The following is a 21,430-nucleotide window of genomic DNA, read 5'->3' on the forward strand; positions in this document are numbered from 1 at the left end:
TTTGGAAAAATTGACTCAGCTTCTTTTGAGCTGCAGTTTCAGCTTCTTTGCAACATTGTACCTGGAAAAACTGTCTTGTTGCTTGCTCTTACTTCTGCTCAGAGGGTTTCTAAGCTTCAGGCCCTTATGATCATTCCTCCCTTTTTGGTTTTTCACATAGACAGGGTGTCTCTTCATACTAAATCCTCATTTATGCCCAAAGTTGTTAATGAGATGTCCTTAAATCAGGGAGTACAGCTCCATTCCTTTTTTCCTTCTCCACCATCTGCTAGTGAGAGGGTCCTACATACCTTGGATCTGCACAGACAGCTTGGGTATTTGCATAAAACTAAGACCATTCATAGGTCTGACCAGCTTTTTTTGTTTTGGGTTTAGCTGTCTTAAAGCAAACCATCTCCTCCTAGATATCTATGGCCATTTCTTTTTGTTATTCTTTTCATGGCATGTGTCTTGTCTATTTCAGTTAGAACTCATTCCACTAGGACTGTTGCTTCTTTTGGTATTTTCCTCAAGTGGTTTGGATACCAGTTCCATCCCTGAAGCTCCTACTTTGTCCTCAGTGCATACATTTACTAAGCATAATAAATTGGATATGGTTTCTAGAGCCAGAGCAGGTTTTGTTAGGGCCATCCTGCATGGGTTTTTTTGAGGGCTGTTCCTAGTCGTCCACCTCCCACTCCATTTCTTGAGGCTTTTGTACTTTCCCTGTGGTTACCAATACTGCAGCAATGATTTAGAAGGACATAGTACATTTATGTAAAATCTCACCATAATAGTACATGTCCTTCTCTTCACTGTTACAGTATTTGGTTCCTCCCTCCTTCCCCCTTTTTCTTTTGGGTTTTGATTTGTATACCCTCCTGGCTGAGGGTCTCCCTTTTACCTCTTTATTTTATGTACTTGGATGTGCATAGCCTCCTTTTGACCTATGGAGCCTGTTCTCTCCTGAGGCAATTCAATTCTAGCTAACAGTATTTGTACATGCTGTACGTCCTGTGCGGGCAGCATATGTGTGACACAGTGCATACTAGATCCAAAGGTTTTAGTATACTGGCCGGACTTTGGGCTATCCTTGGCAGGAGTTCCCTATGGTTAAGAGTACTTTGTCAAGAATACTGCAACAGTGAAGAGGACATCTACTGTTATGCTAAGATTTTACACAACTGTTCTTTCCCATATTATAATAGAATGATCTTCCATACTAGTTCCTAAAACTATGCCTCCATTAGATGCAACTTTCTTTAAGGACTGCATCTTTTATGGTCATCTATGTCACTTTGTTTTGGGACAAAATGGTTTCTAAAAGCCAACTGTGGTACCATTGTAGTAATAGCCATAGCTGTGTGCAGCTGTTCCTGTATGTGGAACAAGTATATCTGATTTCCGGTGTCTGGTAGGACTGTTAATTGAAAATCTAGGTTAGTACAGTACCTGTTTGGAAGTTATACATATAACACATGCAGTATGTAATTACATTTTCAAGTTTAATGTTAGGTTTTTGGTATGTATAAACAAACTTCACTGAAGTCTGCTTGTTTTTAGATTTCTGATCGGGACATAATGTTTTGAGTTATAGATAAATTTATTTCCCCTGGGGTAGATTGATAACAGAACTGTAAGACTGCATAACACCTGAGAGTGTATGATCATTAAAAAAAAAATAATTTGTGTAAAAAGGTAATTAACAGTACTTGCAGTGGAAAATTGCAGTTTGAACTATACAGTGTTCATTTATTCTAATGTTGTAATGTTAAAAAAAAACTACTTTATTTTGACATACTTTATTCTTTTCATTTCAGACCTATATTGGGAGTGTGGTTGTGTCAATAAATCCTTATCGATCATTGCCTATTTATACCCCTGAGAAAGTGGAGGAGTACAGGAACAGAAACTTCTACGAACTCAGTCCTCACATGTAAGTATCATAGTCTCTAAGAGGGAGGAAGAATGTTTTACCAGCTGTCTTCAATTATTTACTTTGGATAACAAACTGGAAGAGGATGTGAATCTATCCATGGTATTAATATTAAACTAAAGAATGTACTATTTGTTTACAACTGATTCATAATGCAAGAGCCTCAGATGTTATTTTTGTGAGCTGCTTGATTTGTTTTTGAGAAACTGCTTGCTAGGACCAAGCTATGTGTCACACTTACTGTTTCTCTGGATTGTATTAATTTTGTTTTCTTTTGAAGTATGTTGTGCATTATGATGGAAGGCATGCCTTAGTGGTTTAGCAGCTATTTTAATTTTTGCTCTTCTACTCTGCAGGGGAAATATTTTAGAGATTTTTATGAAAAGCCCATGTGAAATAACTCTGTGTGTACTGCATAACAGTATCCCCCCTACACACATATGCTTGCTGTCTGTGGAGCCTCCATTCTTTTCAGTATCATTTTATGTTCTTGATAAACGCATTTGAGTTTTCACTGAAACTGTACCCCTCTCTTCCTTTTCCGGTGGCTTTCCTTGGTTGTTTCAGTATTAATGTTTGCTAGTATTGGTTTAACTTGTTTAGAATTAAAGTCACTTGTTTATTAATTTATTTATTGAATTTTGTGTTTGCTGTATTACATGTTTGTTTGAGGCATGTCACAGAAGGATGAGTAACTGGTTAGCTGTGTCAAATGACCAGTAAGGAAGAGTTCTGATTTTTTTCTTTTTTGCTGATAATTTACAGTATGTTTGGAATACAGCAGATTTCTGTACCTGAAAAAAAATCACAGAAAATTGTATAAATAAGTTTATTTTTATTTGTCTTTTGCTGACCAGCTTAGTCCCACTAGGCCAGTAACATATTTTCAGTGGAGACCCAAGACAGTATTTATACTAACTAGGGGAAGCTTGCACAGGGAACTTCCTCTACTCTTTTTAATAAATGCCATGGGATCTTTTACATCCACCTGAGCTGCTACCAACTTGGGCACTTCTTTTTGACATCTGATCAGTAGGACAGTACACTGAGGACTGTAGCACCTCCAGTTATGATATACTGCAGTGTCAGTAATAGAAAAATCAGTTCACATATCTGGGGTAGGAATAGACTTCACAGCTTCCTGATCTTCTCCCATTGTGAGTGTTTTTCTAAGTATTCCATCTTTCTCTGAAAAACATACTGGCTTATGGATGCCCACACTAAACTAAAATTTCCAGTCTTGCCAAAACTCTGCCAAGGGGAAACTTCTAGTTATTTAGTAGGTATAAACCTGCCACTAAATAGGACCTGTACAGAGTTTTTTTCCTTCCTACAGCTGACCATCAGGTGCCACCAGTTCTTCTCCTCATTTGCTGGGTCTACTGGACCTGTCTTAGCCTCCACAAGGCTCAACCTGACACGCATCCAGGAACAGTGAGGAGATGAATCTGGTGCAGCATCATACTGCTGCCAGGGAGTGTGTCGTAACTCCTGCCACTGTGCAACTACCTTGCGAGCTCTGCCTTCACTGTCTTTGGGAGGTGCTTACATGCTTCTGTAACCTTCTGACAAATCAGTTTGCAGCTAATGCAGTACGAAGATTGCCAAGCTCTCAGTGCTCTTTATTGCAACAAGCCTAGACTGCCTCCCTTCTTCCAGGATAGATATCTGACATTGGCTGCTCACTTCCATCTCCCCCACTAATTGAACAGAGGTTCTTTGGGGCATGGTTAAGAACTTTATCCCTTTACACCAGAGGTGTGCAGAGTTTTTGTAGGATTTTCTTGTGATGTAGCCCTTCCCCTCTACATCAGTAAGCAAGTTCATGGTTTAAGTTGCACATAAACTTGCTAATTCGGTTGCTACAGTTGCAGGATTCCGTACCTGTACTTCTGGATCACTTCTGGCTCCACCGTATCTCTTTTACCAAGGATATTTAACTGTCCTTCAGTGACCCCCATTTCATAGACACCCTTCTGTTTGTTCCTAGCTTTGTTGGCATCCATAAGGCTATGAAGAAATAGATCAGTCCCTTGCAACTGCAGCCCTGAAGTTGTATACTCCATATTGCAACTATACAAGGATGCAACAGAGTCACTGGAGACTGTGGTTCCTGTAAAACCTGCAGCAACAACTGCAGTATTATGTGAGGATTCAGGAATAACTTATCCACATGGGAGCCCTGTAGGGACAGTGAAACAGAAGCAAGAGTCTCTTCTGCTTTCAGAGAAGTTATGGGCAGCCCTAATGACAGCTTACAACTCGCAGCTCCAGTGTTGGCCATCTGCAGTAGTAGGTGATTAGTGGGAGATAATCTTTCAGTGTTCCTCAGTGGTATACTCTCACAACAGAGGCATGGTCAAGGGAGGTAAAACACTGAGGGTATTGTTTCACTTTGTCTTAAAAACAGACACCCCCCCTTCCAACTTCCTTTGCTAAAAAATTTATTTTCAGCCGTTTAAGAAAAAGGTCATCCAGAATGTTCCACCAACCAACAAGAACTTAGATTTTATTCCAAATTCTGTTTTATTCTTAAGAAGTCCAGGAGGCTGAAGGTCTGTTCTTGACTTAAGTGTACCACATTCACTCCCAGAGTTACTTTTGTCATAGTTATCCTTCAGACCCTTTTCCCACATCTTTGTGAAGGAGACCGTATTTGCTGTTTGCACTGTCAAGATGCTTATCGACACATAAATATAAGCATTTGAGAAGTGTTTTGTGCTTCACTTGAGGACCAGACGCTGCCAGTTGTTAACACTAATCTCACTACGGCTCTGTGAGTGCTAAACAAGATCCTGTCTGTGGTAGCAGCCCACACCAGTTTACAGGGAGTCAAGAACTTCACATATTTGGAAAACTAGCACCTGGTAAGAAGACACTTGAAGACATCTTCCAGCAATGGGTGTTTCTCCTACACCGTAAGTTTTCAGATGTCATAACTGATGCCCATGAAGCTTATAACCTTTATTAGTTGCACCCTGAGTACCAAGTTCTGTCATGCCTTTTTACCATCCCTTCCTGTCTGTAACCTTTCCCTTTGTAACCAGAAAGGTTTTAAGCTGCTGGGCCTTATAACCCTGGCCATACAGGTGATTCCCCACATGACATACCACTCAATGGTCTTTCTTTGGATTCTGAAGGTGCAGTAGCAAGCCATGTTGAAAATTTTAGAATTTTGCAAAACACAACTTCAGTGGTTGATTTCTGACAACCTTCTCATGGGGAAGTCATTCTGAACCCTGTTCAATGGCTTCCGTCACTGGTGACCCATCTTTCAGGGGGAAGAGAGGACACTACCTAGAGTACTTTGAGTATGTGCTCTAGAAAGGTTGCCGCTTTTATATGATCTATATCCCAGGGAGCCAATACTGTTGTGGACAGACTTAGTAGGTATATGCTTACACCTCAAGAATAGTTCTTGTGCCCCAGCTTACTTGTACCATATTCATGAAATTGGATCACCATGTGTGTGATCTTTTCACTTCCTCATTTAGTGCAAAATGACCATGTTTTCTATTCTTCTGTCATATGAAAGCAAAGCAGCAGATTCCTTTCCACATTTCTGCACAATATATTATGCCCTCAAATGCTGCAAATCCTGAAGTACCTTCTGAAGACTAGGCACTCCGAATCCAGACTGATCATCATGACTCCTTTTTGGCCTTTTGGCCATAGCAGACATGATTTCTACTGCTAAACAAGTGGCAGACAGCCCATCTAGTGTACTTTCTTCACCATACCCAGCTGCTGACGCACTTAAACTTTACCCAGACCTGCATGCCCTTGGACTGACCACGTGGCTGTTTGTTTTATTAATCATCTGGTCTCATTTTCCTGACAGGTATGTATATGTATATATATATATATATATATATATATATATATATATATATGACTAGTGTATATATATATATATATATATATATATATATATATATATATATATATATATATATAGTTAGGGGTGTGTGAAGGGCATACCCCCCTCAGTATGTTGAAATTTAGCATTGTAAGATTTCAGTATTATGGGTTTCAGTCAAGTGATTTTTCAGTATTTTGAAATTTTAGTCTTATGGTCTCAGTCAAATGAGATTCAATCAAATGAAGTTTCTATCATCTGATAGGGATCCATTTGAGAATATACTTATAGTAGATGTGAACTTTGTCTTCCTGGAGATTAAAAGAATTTAGGATATTAGGGTGTATGTTAGCAACTGTGAGGTTACCAATTCATGCCTTTATAGCTTTTCAAAGTAGTTTGGGGTTGCCTGGAAGCATATATTGTGTGTGTGTGTGTGTGTGTGTGTGTGTGTGTGTGTGTGTGTGTGTGTGTGTGTGTGTGTGTGTGTGTGTGATGTGTGTATGTGTTTATATATGTGTGTTTCTTTGTTTTTATATATATATATATATATATATATATATATATATGTATATATATATATATATATATACACACACACACACACACACACACACACACACACACACACACACACACACACACACACTTACGTATGTCAGCCTTATACCTTGCCTTAGAAAAAACATTCCCTTAACACTACCACTATATAAGACTATAGGACCTCTCAGACTCAGAACATGTCCAATAACATGCACACACAAACACTCATAACTCATCACATCTATGCCATAACCTAACATTTACTCTAGACTCAACCCTTGAATACTATTACAAACATTCCTACAATCTATCTCCTTACTTAACCCTAACCCACACACAGTCACACATGTATATACATCTACCTTCAATGCCAAAACTCATATTTTCCTCCAAAGCTTTGTGCATTTGACAAAATGCACATTCTATCAGTTCTGCACATATGGTAAACATTCAGTCAGATTGTTCAACCATACTGCAAGAAACTTAAAATGCATAAAGTTTAATGAGAGATCAGTGAGTGTGTGCAGGGAGAGAACCAGCATAGTGGAAAGTGTAACTGATTTGTGGAGGCAATGGTGATTTTATACAGTTTGAAGCAAAGTTAACAAGATCAAATATCAAAAATAGGGCATATGAGTAAATTTTTGAAGTATATGCTGACATTAAAGGATTTGTAGCATTAATGATTTGTGAGAAATGGGAGAATTCCTTGCCTATTTTTTTATATAGAAGAAAAAAGGCTAAGTAGTTCATGCAAAAAGGAAGCAACAGAAACATTGTAGAGTAATTATGCCTGTACAGTAGTGTTCTGTAAGGATGTATTTTTTAGTGTTGAAGTTACTGAAAGTTGGAGTGAATGCCACTACATGGGTGAGCTTGAAATCTCAATGTCAACTGTTGAATTAGCAATTATACTAGTTTTGAATAAATTGTGAAGCAAACTGTATTGAGTAATTGGGGCAGTGAGAACATCCCATATAAATGTAGGCATCTGCAGGGATGGTGAGATATGGGGATAGGCCGACGAGTGAAGTGTATGATTTCTATAAAGAGTTTATTCATATAGACATGGAAAGCTGGCATAAATTTAAATGCTTACTGGTGTGATAATAGCCATGTATGGCAAGCCTTATTTGTCAAAACGACTGGAGACTTGAGGACTGCATCTTATTCTAGCTGAGCTAATGTTGTTCATTAAGGCAAGCACTGGTGATTAGGTGAGAACTGCTGGAACAAAGCATTCTGTGCAAATAAGCACTATAGCTATACAACTACTTAAAAACAGTACAGGATCTCTACAAAAATGCCTTTAGTTTTTTTAGAGAGACTGTGGATTTTGGCTTCACAACAACTTGCCTTGTCCTGATTCTTTGTAGATTACAAACCCTCTGCAAGAACTTAATCCTGTTTAAAAAAGAAATGTAAAGCAGTAGCATAGGGATAGAGATGTAATGCAACAGAAATAGATAAAAGTCAAGTATAATAGAAGGGTAACAGCATATACAAGTAAATTACAACCTGGAATATGTATTTGCTATAACATTTTGATAAATGTATACAAGTGAAATGTCTTCCTGTTTATAAGTATCCACATAAGGCACTCTGTGTTCTTGTGTTAGGAAGCATATTAAAGTCAAAGCTACTATCACAGATTATCTATATTAACAATATGAACTGTGCATGTAATGCACAAACACTGTATTCTATGCAAATAGAGCTGCCTTGAAAGAAGTGGTATACAGTCCCTGTGCATATTTGCCTACCTGCACTGAGCAGTTATGGAAGAGAATCCAGAAGCAAACTTTGGAACAGTGAGACAACTAATGTCTTCATGACAAAATATGGAAAAGCTGCCATATATTTTAATGATTTATCCTGTAATTGTCCACAGGGATAGTGCGTTGTATGTATGAATCACTACCTTATTGCCAAAGTGGTTGTCAAAACTAGCGTTAATCAACCTGTCAACCTATCATTGTTTTTTTTTTGTACTTCAAGAAAGGTGAATATGTACTGCACTATGTGAACATGTGTAGACAGCTCAGATTTTAAACTCCTTTGCAAAGGTGACCAGCTATTTATATATTTTGCAAGAGATTGGCAAGTCACAATGCAATATATGTCGAAAATAGCTACCATTTGCATTATTTGTTAGAAGTATGGTAAGGAGGTACATATCCCCCTCAAGGCACATTCCATTAGGTAACATCTGTGTCCACTGCCATCTTCTGCATTGCTTTCTTGTATGATTTATGACAAAGGAGCTTGATTATCCTTGCACACGTTCACCAAACATTATAAATTGGGTATTGCTTCCTGTTTTAGAAGTTCCTTTGGGGCCATCTTGGTCAAGGGAATGTTCCCATAAGACACATTCAAGAGACCCAACTGAAACTCTGTCCCAGTTGTCCTACAACAGGAACTTAATGATACCAGATGCAAAACTTATAGGCACTTAGCATAACACTAGATCTGTGAAGTTGATACTATAGCTGTATCCTGTAGGAGGTTTCTCTCCATCCATCCTCTCCTTAGGGTTTTTGTACTTTGCAAGAACTGGAAAAGCCAGAGAAGTAGAGACCTGTGTGATGGGAAGGCGATGGACTAAGCAGCCTAGGAAAATTCTGACTTTTAAGTGGTTCTTTAGCCATTAGGCAAAGCATTCTGGATGTCCTACTGGCTACTGCTGGAGTTCCAGTCTGACAGAATTAATGTTATAGTAAATACCTATAACTTTATTTTATCTCCATACCTAATCTCTCCCTGTTCTGGCTGTTAGGTGCATTGGTACTTGTTATGCTACGCTGCCATGCTGGTGCTGACTATATGTATACATTATGCCTAGCTACAGAGCAGAATTGTCCTTTGCAAGCTCATGCTCCCACCCTTTGCATCTTTACATGGAGAAGTACATCTGTAGTCTGACATATAGGTGTTGCTCTTTCTGCAGGATGCATATCAAGCCCTCCCTGTGGGAGGGGTGGACCTGCATTAGCCACACACTTCCACCTCCCTGGCTGGCTTCTACAGAACTTGTGCTACTAATTGGAGTCTGTTCATCTGGGCCTTAGTGAAAGTTTTGTACCTGTGTCCTGTAGGCAGTTGGTGGCCTACTGAGAGATGCTGCCCTAACAGAAAAGTATAAGGTGCTTTCAGAAAAGTCTTTGAGGTACTGTGACTTTGTACTACTTTTCTAGTTTTTCCATTACTAAAATGCATTCCTTAGATTTTTTCACTTAAGTTCATCACCAGATAAACAAAGATAGGACTGAATCAATAACAAATTTTAATCTACAGTGGTGCTATGACCACTTAAGACTCTAAATGCTGCCAGCACAAGTTACCTTGTGAAGTACTGCATATTATAACAGCAGTGCAAACGATTTAGTAGGTGAGCAGAATAGCAGTATTTCCATAAATTATTAATCACTTTCTGCTTATTGTAAATTCTGTGTTACTACTTAATTACTGACACCTTGTAGTACTTCCACTAAGATAGGGATTGTAACTGATCTTTACTAAGTAATATTATAGCATTGTCATAAATGAAGTCAGCTAGTGCAGTATCACAGAGTTTGGCGACTCTGCTCTCTTGGATTTGGTGTATGAGGGCTGTCCAGATATTGGGGAATGGGGAGAACAGCAGAGTGGTGCAGTAGAAATGTGCTGAGCCCATAGCCCAGAGGTTGATGGATCAAAACCATCCTCAGCTATACAAAGGGGAAAAAGCTTTGCGAGATGGGATAGGTAATGATTATGATTTTTATCTCACAGATACAGAGTACAAGATTTATTTCTAATTTCTGGTTATTGGCTAGGCTTGCAATAGTCTGTAGACTGATAGCCTATTGTTTACCTACGAGGGGTGTGTATGGGTTCTTTGTCTTCACTGTGTTTGGGGCAGTCTTGTTGCTGGAACATATGCAAATTTTATGTTGCAGTCTCACTCATTCATCTAAAATAGCATGAATGAGCGATTGCTTTGCTGAGGGGAAAGTCATTCCTCTACAGGAGAAGTGCCCCTTCCCATCAAGATACCATGATCTAAGAGCCTTGCCTTCCAAATGGTGTGTGTGTGTGTGTGTGTGTGTGTGTGTGTGTGTGTGTGTGTGTGTGTGTGTGTGTGTGTGTGGTTGTGTGTGGAAAATTGTTGATGTATTTTCAATATTTTCTTACTCAATGTACTCTCAGCCTAGGGAATAAGTTACCACTACTGGTCAAGCAAAGTACCACTGTGTCTGCCTTTAAGTCTATTTTTGATGGTATGTTGGGTAGATAAGAATTTACATCAGTAATTGTTATGCACAGCCCTGCTCAATTTGGAAATAAATAGTATTGAGTGCTTGCTGAAAGGTGTCAGGAACTTTTAAGTGCATTTAGAGGTGTATACTTCTAGGCATCTTATGGTTCCTCTGATTGTTTGCCTTGCATTGGTCCTAGGTTTGGGACAGCATGGTGGCTCAGTGGATGTTCATCATTAGATCACTGTTGCAGTAGCTTATGCTGTATGGGTTTATATCCTGCCAGTGATATAACAAAATACCAGTTTCCAATGTTTATGGGTATCTTCCATGTGCCATAGCTGCTGAACAGTTCAAAAGTTTTTAATGTTGTGGTTAGGGTGCCGAGCCTTCCGAACTTTCTTACTGTCAAAGTGTGCTCTTCTCGGTGGGCTTTGAATAAGTGGTCAGTTAGCACTTCTCCAGGTCTGACCTGATAAGTATCCAGTTGGGGAAAAATCTTCCACTTTATCAATGTTTGTGAAGAAAAGTTTCTTTTCTTTTAGAAGTTTTTGCTAAGGGCTAGTTCTGGTGTTTTTATTGGCTGTCACTAAATAAATTCCTTAAAACTTATATTTTTAGTAAGGATTTCTTGTTGGGGAATACCTTTTTTTTTTCAAAATTATAGCTAGGGGCTAGCAGTAGTGGTTATGCGAGTTGTCACAAAAATATTATCGTAAAATCTAATTTTTCTTTCAGCTATCACCAACTATCCAAGGCTCTGCAACCTGCTTTTTTCTGTCAGAGATGTAGACTGGGCTTCAGGTTGTTTAGTTCTTCCCTCCTCAGTCCTGCAAAAAGAAAAAGGTTGCACAAGAGACTTCAGTCTTGAAGCCATTTTCCACTTTGCATCAGCTGATGATGAGTGAGACTGTAGTGGCAGTTTCACGTACTTCGAGAAGCCACTGAAAACCAGGAGACATGCACATCCTCTGGGACTGTTCGGCTCTCCACCTTGGGCAAGGGAGAAACACACTTATTATCTGGTGAGAATGGATGATGATGATCTACTGTGAATTTGCTCTGAGGAGCTTGATTCCTGGGTCCCTGCTTAGCCTTTTTTAAGGGGTGCGGGTCTCTGATGGAAAAAATATATAAAGTTAGGCGTTTTTCTTCTACTGTGGTCACGTAAGATCGACTGGGAAATTTGGCTATGTTTTACTAAGGGATTAGTCTTTACATTCTGAGTCTTTCCTGAATTTTAGAACAAGGTGATTTTCCTGTCTTTCTCAGATTTTGATTCTCAGACTGCTAACACATTCATGGGACTAATTCAAGAATTTGTAATCAGTCTCTGTTAACAGCAAATACTTTTTTGCATAAGTTAGTGTTTATATGCAAGGATGATAAATCAAATGTGGAACAATTTATCATGGTTTTGGCCTCATTTTTACATGTTACTGACATCAGAATTAAGTACATTTTTGAAAGGGCTGAGTACTAAATACTATTGAAAAAAGCATATTATAAGCACTAAACAGTATGCGGATTGGTTGCCGCTTAATTGTAATTCTGTATCTCTCTCTGTGAGAGATGCACTTATTGATCTACAGTAGAGGGTAATCTCTCAATCCAATCCATTGTTAGTAAACAGCATCAGATCAGCACTACATTACTGCACGATCAAAACATTATTCCTACCTATTTGGGGTAGTAAACAAATTCTTGCCTTAGCCTACTAGACATCCTACTAGCTTACCTCAGCCATATGGCACAAATAGTAAAAACACGCTCACATCATCTGTTTCTGGGAGCCTTCTATACTATAGTGTAAGCCTGTATTCTTAAGGTTCCTTAAGCCTGCAGCACATCCCAGAAATGGCTTGGCCATTGGTGACTCAATTGTAAGACAAACAGTTGCCCTTAATAGGTTGGTAAAGGATCGGGAGACAGCTGCCTCTGTGGTGCAAGGATTAGGGATGTCACTAGAACCTTAAAATCTTTCAAGGTCATAAGTGCATTTGGGAATTCTTCAGGGAACCGAGGTCTGTCTGCTCATGCCTTCAGAGAAGGAGGGCAAGACCCTGTTACTGAGTAGCATTTTACCATCACCAAGGATGCCTAAATTCAAGAATAAAATTAATTGGATTTAATAACTGGTTAGTAAATTTGTGTTATTCTAGTGGGATCCAGTGTGCATCTGTATGGAGGAAGATGGTTAGTAGGCCCACCTACTTTACCAGGGATGGACTGCATCTTTCAACACTTCATTTTTGTGTACTGGATAAGACTTGTTTAGGCAGACTTCACCCAATGGACATTCAACATATGGGTAATACCAAGGTAGCACTTCTGAATGCCTGAAGCCAAAACAACAAAATGTTTGAACTTGAGGCCCTCTTTAACCCATGACATCAGGATTTGTGTAATTACAATAAATGTGGTTCCATTGTAGTGATAGCACTCCTGTTTTCTAGGGGTACAATGCCTGTTATGCATTCAGATATAGCTGTTGGGGGAGAGTATCAGTATTTATTCATAACATCATTTTCTCTTAACAGATTTCACATGACACATATCTGGAACTGGTTGAGGTCCTAGTTACAGTCAATAAAATCATCACATTATTACCAGTTATAGATCTCCATCTAGGGACCCATTCAGAGCAAGCAGAGTACCTTAACCAGTTAGAAAGGTTAACATTTGAACCAAATAGGTTCATAGGTGTTTACCAGGCTAATGACCACAAGGGCCTTTTTAAGCCTAGCCATGCATCCCAAATCTCTGACAAGTTCTGATACCCTGAAGCATAGCTGTGCATCCCAAATCTGACAAGTTCTAATACCCTTAATAAGTGTAAGTATGGGCCTAGGAGATGAGCCATTTACAGGTTTCATGTGTCCATTAGAGACATAGGTGCCAAACCAGGGATGAATTTCCAGTTTCCCGTCCAGTTGTCCAAGTTGCACTTAAATAGGTTTAGAGAGGAACTCTGTTTCACATGGATGGGGACATGGTAGTCTCTGGGATGCATACCTATCTCTCCAGCAGGTCCTATTTATATCACAGGCAAGGTTTAAGTCTTTACAATGGGTAATTCTGGTACTGTTTGTTTTGCAGATATGCAGGAGGCCCATCAGAGTGAGGTCTGACAATGCCCTGTATCCCAGGCATAGATCTCCCTTCAAAAGCCTGTAGGAGACAGAATACAGGGATAGGGCTTTGAGGTGGTCTGCATGGGACATTTTAATTACACCCTGTATTAAATTAGTGAGAAACCTCTGTGAACATACCAATTGTTGGATATGCCTGGTTAAGTACATACCAAAGGGGGCATTGTACTCAATGATAGGTCTGATGAATGCCTAATACAGTGGAACAATGACTTCCTTGGACTTAGATGCCATACCTTTGTTTATAACTTGTGCAACATAGAATGATATCCTCACCACTGTAGACACATGATGGTCAAAGGCTAGATTACTATCATTCTTATGTGTGACTTCTACAATCACATAAACTGGCAAATATTTACTGCGAAGAACAGATATGGCCAGTGCGTTTTGGATTTTGTAAATGCCACTGCACTTTAAAAAAATCACCCCTCTACCTACCAGAAGTGTTAACTTTCTTAATCCCAAAATAAAAAAACTCCAAAATACGGAATGAAACTCCACTTTAATAACGGATAATACAATGACTAAGCGCTTTTGCCAAAAGTACATATGGCTTTGACTTTGATGAAGCCATATGTACTTTTGGCGAAACTGCTTAGTCGTTGTATTATCCGTTATTAAAGTGGAGTTTCATTCCGTATTTTGGAGTTTTTTATTTTGTTATTAGTGTTTATCCTGTTTGGATTACTTTTGTTGGATTATTAACTTTCTTAATCTTGTCCTCACAGACATTTTTCCAGCATTCACCACCCAGTTTGTTATCCCCATTCTAGTCAAATATGACTGTCTTACTGTGATCTGCTGTTTGAAAACCTGTATTGTAGCTTCCTAATTACTCATCTGCATTCAAGAATTACCATAAAACCAAGTATTTACTGTTCTTACTGATAATCACAATGGTATAGCTCCCCAGCAAGCCTACTGCTCTGAATGTCACTACATCTTGGATAGATGTGTTGAGACATAATTCTTGGATAGGTGAATTGAAGCATCTGTACCAAGTTGGCCTAAGCATAATAGCAAGTGTAGAACCAAACTCATATGGTTAAACTACCACATCAGTAAACTCTATTAAAAAGAAAAAACACCTGGCTATCACTAAAAGATGTTGACTTTATCATTATCATCATAAAAGGATTTAAAACTTGTAAGCCTGTCAGAATTATCATTCAAAAATGTGTAATGCTAGCTATGAGCTTAGGACTGCATCTAATACAGACGACTACCATAAGGCTTTGGAGGGCAACCTACAATTCTGTAATGAAGTTGACTCTAATCGTAACTCCTTCTCTGCCCCCATGAACTTTGTTAATATTCTAGAGGGTAAATTCTCATCAACCTTCACTCTACCCACCCTGTCCTGTGTCTCCTTAGAGCAATTTGTACCAAGTCCTTTTGATAGTTTTCAATATTTAAAATATTTTCTATTGGTCCTGACAGTATCCTTAGGTGTCTGCAGAGAAGCATAAAGTTCCACCTAGAAAAACCGTCCAACTCTTCAATCCAGGTCTTTCAAGCCGTTATGTCTCTGAGGTGTGGAGAATGGCAGTTGTACCCTTGAATAACTTCTACTGACCCTGAGAATTACAGGCTTATTAATATCAGTAGCATTTGCAAAGCTATGGAGCATATTATAGTTAAATTAATAAACAGTCATATAGGTGACCTTATACTCCTTGATATACACAGTTTCAGCCTTGTTATAGGCAGATCATGCCTGCTCAAGCTGGGCAAAATCTTTGAAAGGGTTACTGAGACCATGGATAAGGGGCATACAGTCTACACTGCTTATCTAGACCTTGCCAAAGTCTTTAATTCTATTCCCCCATACTGGGATTATTGATAAATGCTCCCAAATCAGCATTAGCCAATACCTAGCTTGTTGGAGTGGTAATTGGCTGTCTGAGAGAACCTTTGCTCTATACAGAAAAATGTCAAGTGGTGACATAAAAGCCAGTCTCAGGGGACTATGGCTAACCAAGTTTGATGATGGTTACAAACTGGGGATTGTTATAAAATCCAATTCTGATGTTCATTCTGAGCGAGAGTTAGACTAAATAAATGCTTGGTGCATTAGTCATGGGCTTGCCATCAACACCAAGAAATGCAACATAGTTTTCTTTGGTAAATGTAGCACTGCTACTGCTTACCATAGAGATATCTATCATTCTACTTAAATTTGACAGTCACAGGGATTTGGGGTATTTATATTGATAATAAACACTTCTTTTACCACCACATCTCTGTGGCGGTTAGAAAATCCTTTTACTTTACACAGCTTATCCTTCATGGTATCTCATCGAAGTTCAGTGAAATTATAGTTGAACTTTATTCATCCCTTACTAGGCCCATCATTAGATATAATGCAGTGCTCAGCATATACTTCGCTAAGCATCTAAACCAGCTTGAGAGACCTCAGTGTTTCCTCACCATGCAAATCTCTGGTCTTGGTACCCTTAGCTATTCTTATGGATTAAAAGCTGTGTTCCTCTACTCAGTGTCATACAGATTCCTGGGGGGGTAATCTGTACGTAACCTTCCAGGGTATGAATTACACAACAATCTTTGAACTCCTTCACCTAACTAGAACCAGTGATAAAACAAACACTTATTCTGATGACCTAATCTTATACTACCATATCAGCAACAATAAATTGTGTGACATATACCATGCCCAATGTATTGTCCTGTTTCTGGAACAGACTGTCCTTGTGTGTCAAGCAGATTACTTCTGTAGCAAACTTTGTGTGGAGAAAGTCTGCGTAATGATGGATATTGTTAGTCTCCCACAGCATTTGCTGTGGTATGTAACTTAAAATTTGCAGTCCAGCATTATGTAGGAAGTGTCTTGACATTCTTATTTTTAATTTAATGTTCACAGAACCAAAGTACTGAACTTCTTATATATGCTACCTGTTTTTAGCCATTTTTATCTGTGTAAATGTGTTGAGCTGTCTTGATTTACTTTGCTTTCATTTAATAGCTTATATTTTCATTCAGCCTCCTCTCCGGAAGTATTTCTCATTCAGAATATTTTGAGAAAGGGAATTCTGACCCTGGGATACCTTCTATTCTCCCAGAACAAGAAGGCACATATTAACTATAAAGTTGTCTCTTGATCCTAGGCATTGCAATTAATACTCAGGCACAGACAGTGATAACTCACTTTTTAGCATAGTTAACTTGGCAAGAGGGTTACATTTGTGTATTAAATTTCTCAGAGTCTCCGCTCTAGGAGGAGGGACCTTGTGGAGGCAAGCTATAAGGGGTCTTTGTGATATGAATTGATAAGAAAAGGCAACAACAGTCCAAAATGAATTTAAACAGATACTTACTTAGTTGTGAGTGTCTGGGGCAAGCAAACCATTGTGAAGAAGAGGGGCAGGATGGAAAGGACAACAATTGTGAAAGTGTGTTAAACAGCAACAATATCTGCAGAGATTTTAAGAAATATTTGCAAACATCATGGATCTATATCCCTTTCTGTTGTCAGTGTTTTTCCCCACAACTAGTAAATGGTTAAAATAAGGTCATGCATGTGTCAAACCAATATTGTGCTGCAGCAGGTCAATATTTTCTGCTGAAAAAAATGCAGATGATGGACAGCACAGAGGAGCAATCTGCAGTTGGAAAGTCTGGCTATACCCACCCCACTCAAGCAGGAAGCTATGCTGTGACACTTTTGAAAGAATAAATATAACACAATGCAAGCAACTAATAGTTATTACTGCTGTAATATTGAAATAGCAACTGCCAGTCAACATGGCAGGTAAAACTGATATGAATTTACCTACCATACTGTGCTGAAATAAGACCAATATAAAAATGACAAGTAGGTAAAAGTAATCTGAATCTGACCAACATGTTCTGTTTGTAAAGTGTGCTATGAAACCACTCCCTCATCTGCACTAAAACAAGTAGCATGTTACCATTTAAAGAAAGCATTTCTCATTTCATCAGATTCAGGTTCAAAGATTCATTAAGCTGTTAGCAGTTGTTATGAAGAAAGCAAATCCAAACTGCAAAGTAAAGTCTCATACTTCACCAAGTGACAAGTCCCTTGCAATTTCAGACATGAACTGACCTTGATGTTCAAACAGTCCAGCTGGAAGAGAGGGAGAGAGACTCTGTGTGTGTGTGTGTGTGTGTGTGTGTGTGTGTGTGTGTGTGTGTGTGTGTGTGTGTGTGTGTGTGTGTGTGCATGTGTCTTGTGTGTGCATGAGTCTGTGTGTAGGCAGGAGATGCAGAGAACTTGATCCCTCCTCACATTTCTACATTTCTAGAGTTATTACCCATCTTCTTCAGTCACACATTCTTGAGGCATTTGCACTGAGTCTTCTGTCTAGGATCACAAGAGTACTATGTCACTTCTTAAACAAAGGGACTTGGGAACTTATGAATGTGTCTGACTATAGAAGATTGGGGAAATAAGAGGAATGGAATGATACTGCCATTTCAATGCAGGTTTCATGTATTATACACCCTGCTAATAATGGCATTAAATACTTAAAGGTGCAATTATTGTTGTACATGAAAACAGTAAAATTATCTTAGTGGGAGACAAAGCAACATTCAAAAACTGCTGAAATGAATGATGTCAGTGGAAATGCAGCTGAACAGTTAAGACACTGAGCTGCAAAGCTTGAGTTTAAATCCAACGGTATACTATTTGAATATTTCTGAACATTAAGCCAGTCTCTTAGAAATCTCATGCCGAGGACCAGTCTGAAAATGCAATATTTAAGTCTTAGGATAACCATTCAATTAAGAAAAACAAGGGACAAGTGGGGAACAACAACAATGTATGTTTTAACTATCAAACACAGGAAACGTGAAGTACATTTGAGCAAAAGTTAAAGTATCTCTAGTACAAGGGAACTAGAAGAGACAACTGAAGTTCTGAGAGATTGACACCAAGGAAAAATGTGTTCTAGGTACTCCCAGAATATCTATACCTTATCCTAAAATTAACAAAAAACATCCCTCCCAAAACACAGTATAGCTAAATAGGTTTTCATTTTGTGGGTAAATCAAACACATTCTTAACATTTTCTAACACTGATTGTAATCATTGTAGCAGCTGTATATCAGTGGCTCACATTATGGTACCTTCTTGAAACACAGACAGCCCAGAAAGCCTGGCACCTGTTGGACAGGTTTTAGTTGAGTGATATTGAGCAGTGCTGCTGAATATTTAAACAAAGAGGGGGAAAAGCAGATCACTACTATTTCAACAGAGACTGCTACAGACAGATGGGATTCACATTCCTATTGCACATCTGCTTTCATGGAAAACATGCTGAGAAGCAGTCCAGTCCACTCTTTTTAAACTGACAGAAATCATTTTGACTCAACAAAGTAGTAGTTTAAAAATGTACAACTTAAACCAAAAGAACAGGTAAATGTAATGAGGTTGCTCCCGGAACTGCTGCTCTCCACACTTTTAATAACTGCTATAAGTAACAATGACTAACATGGTGAAGCTAATTTGTAGGTACACTACTACAGGGAATGGATTTTAAATTTCATGCAAGGGCATATATCTTATCACAGTAACCTATGCTTGGGTAGCACGGTGGCACATGGAGTAATATTGTCACTTCATAGCAAGAGATTCTTTAGTTTCGTTCTCATTTGGGTACCCTCCTGTGTGGAATCTGCTTGTCCTTCCTGCATTTGCTTGTGTTTTCTTCTGGTGGTCTGCTTTCCTCCCATATTCCAAATATATGTAGAAGGTAGACTGGAGACTTCTTAACTGTCTGTAGATGTGTTTGTCTGCATGTATGATTTAGAAGAAATTCTTGGTTGGTGTCTGTAAATGATCTGATATCTTTGTCTACTGAAGCCACGACTCGGATAAGTCTTGCATTATTTCAGTGCTGCATTATGTTTGCACATAATTTGTTGCCATTCTTTATAAATTGTGCCAATTATATTTAGAGTGGTGAATAATTTGGGATATGTGTTTCTACTCAAATGAATGCTTTCAACCTTAGCTACAGCCCAGACAAGAATTTTGGCCTCATTTCTGGTAAATGGGGCAAGCAAGCTCTGCCTTGTCCTTTACTTGTGAAGAATCCACAGCATGATGAAGTTAAGAGCCATCGAGTGGTAGTGGTTCACCCTGGCATGCTGACTTCCTTGGAAACTTGAAGTGGTAAAAACCATTACTCTTGAAAACTCAAAAATCGACTAGATGTTCATCATGATCAGTATTGTAGTATGGATTCTTGGGACCTTCTGGTGTGCAGAAGCCTGTGGCTGACCCGAATACCAGTATTTCACCATTCTCCAGCCAGTGGTCTGCTGCAGCCTGATGTCTGGACGTTTGAGTGTAAGAGTATGTCAGCTAGCGCCATCTTCAGTTTTTTTTCTTAATGTGTAGTCTTATGGAGGCTTTTCCAAGATAACTGCACACTGATCAACAGCTTAATTTTGTCTCTCCCAGTGTGAAAAAAGAAACTGAGAGTTAAGGACCAGTAATTCTGCCAGTTGTAGTAAAATTCAGTTATTGGCTAGTATGTAGAATGCCTGGATGCCAACAAAGAAGAAGTCAAGTAGAGAAGGTGAAGAGAAAACAATAACTTGGAAGAATCCTGCAGCTGTTCAGCAATTAGTGTATATGTTCTAATTTTCGAAAAAACAAAAATCCTATCTCTCTACTCAGTTCCCGCCTTTCTATAACCAATAGAGACTGGTTTTCAGATTTTGCTGAATTCTCGGCTGTTGTGCAGTTTCTGTGTTGCCCAGGCCTTACTAAGCTAGAGGGAAGCTTCTCTGTTCATCAGTGAGAGGGGTGAGTTTTGAGCAGCCTATCTGTCGCTGGAGGAGTGGTTTCAGCTCAGAATCTGTAGTTTTATTAGCCATTTTGGGCTATTTCTATCCCTTTCATCTTTCTGTTTAAAAACCCGTGTTTGCACATTTTTTCCACTTGTATTACCTCAGCAAGAGCCTGCCTGGGTGTCCTGCAGAGTTCTACAGCAGCAGAAGGAGAAAAGAGAGACTTTGAGTGAATTAAGTATCTTGTTTTTCCTTTTTACTGCTTATTTTCGCTAGCCGCACTATTCCGAGCATTTTTTTTTATTAACTTTGCTACTTATTTTGAAATGTTTTTTAATTCTGATACTGTTTGCACTTTAATTTATCGTCTTTAAGTGTTTTTCAACTGTTTAATTGCTGAGGGCTACACACTAAAGTGTGCTAGCCATTTTACTACCTCAAAAGTGTTTGTATTACTATATCTGTTCTAATTTTCGAAAAAAAAATTCCTGTCTCTACTCATTTCCCACCTTTCTAATAACCAGTTTAGTCCGGTTTTCAGATTTTGCTGAATTCTGGGCTGTTTTGTAGTTTCTGTGTTGCTCCGACCTTACTAAGATAGAGGGAAGCTTCTCTGTTCATCAGTGAGAGTGGTGAGCTTTGAGCAGCCTATCTGTCGCTGGAGGAGTGGTCTCAGCTCAGAATCTGTAGTTTTATTTGGCCATTTTGGGCTATTTCTATCCTTTCATCTTTCTGTTAAAAAACTCGTGTTTGCACGGTTTTGTGCTCCGCACAGTGCCGCTAACTACGGTTAAACTATTCCCAGTGCCAGAAAGTCTGATCTTCAGATTTTCCCTTAGAACTAGCTAGTTTTCTAGTTTTAGCACTCAAAACTGTTTCTTTGTGCTCAGCACTTGTCCAAAACACATTGCAAGCACTAAATAATCTACAAATTACT

General features: G+C 38.8%; 1 protein-coding gene across 4 annotated transcripts in view; it reads left to right on the top strand.

Moving 5' to 3' along the window:
- Positions 1 to 21,430, top strand: part of MYO1B (myosin IB) — a 2,891,345-nt gene that overhangs the window by 479,672 nt on the left and 2,390,243 nt on the right. For all 4 annotated transcript variants that reach the window (XM_044075201.1, XM_044075202.1, XM_044075203.1 and 1 more), the window contains exon 3: positions 1,800 to 1,915. In XM_044075201.1, the coding sequence (XP_043931136.1) occupies positions 1,800 to 1,915 (116 nt within the window). The remainder of the gene's footprint in view (positions 1 to 1,799; positions 1,916 to 21,430) is intronic.

This window comes from Protopterus annectens, chromosome 6.part0 (genome assembly GCF_019279795.1).
Source record: "Protopterus annectens isolate FY-2018-M chromosome 6.part0, PAN1.0, whole genome shotgun sequence".
Classification (NCBI taxonomy): Eukaryota; Metazoa; Chordata; order Ceratodontiformes; family Protopteridae; genus Protopterus; species Protopterus annectens.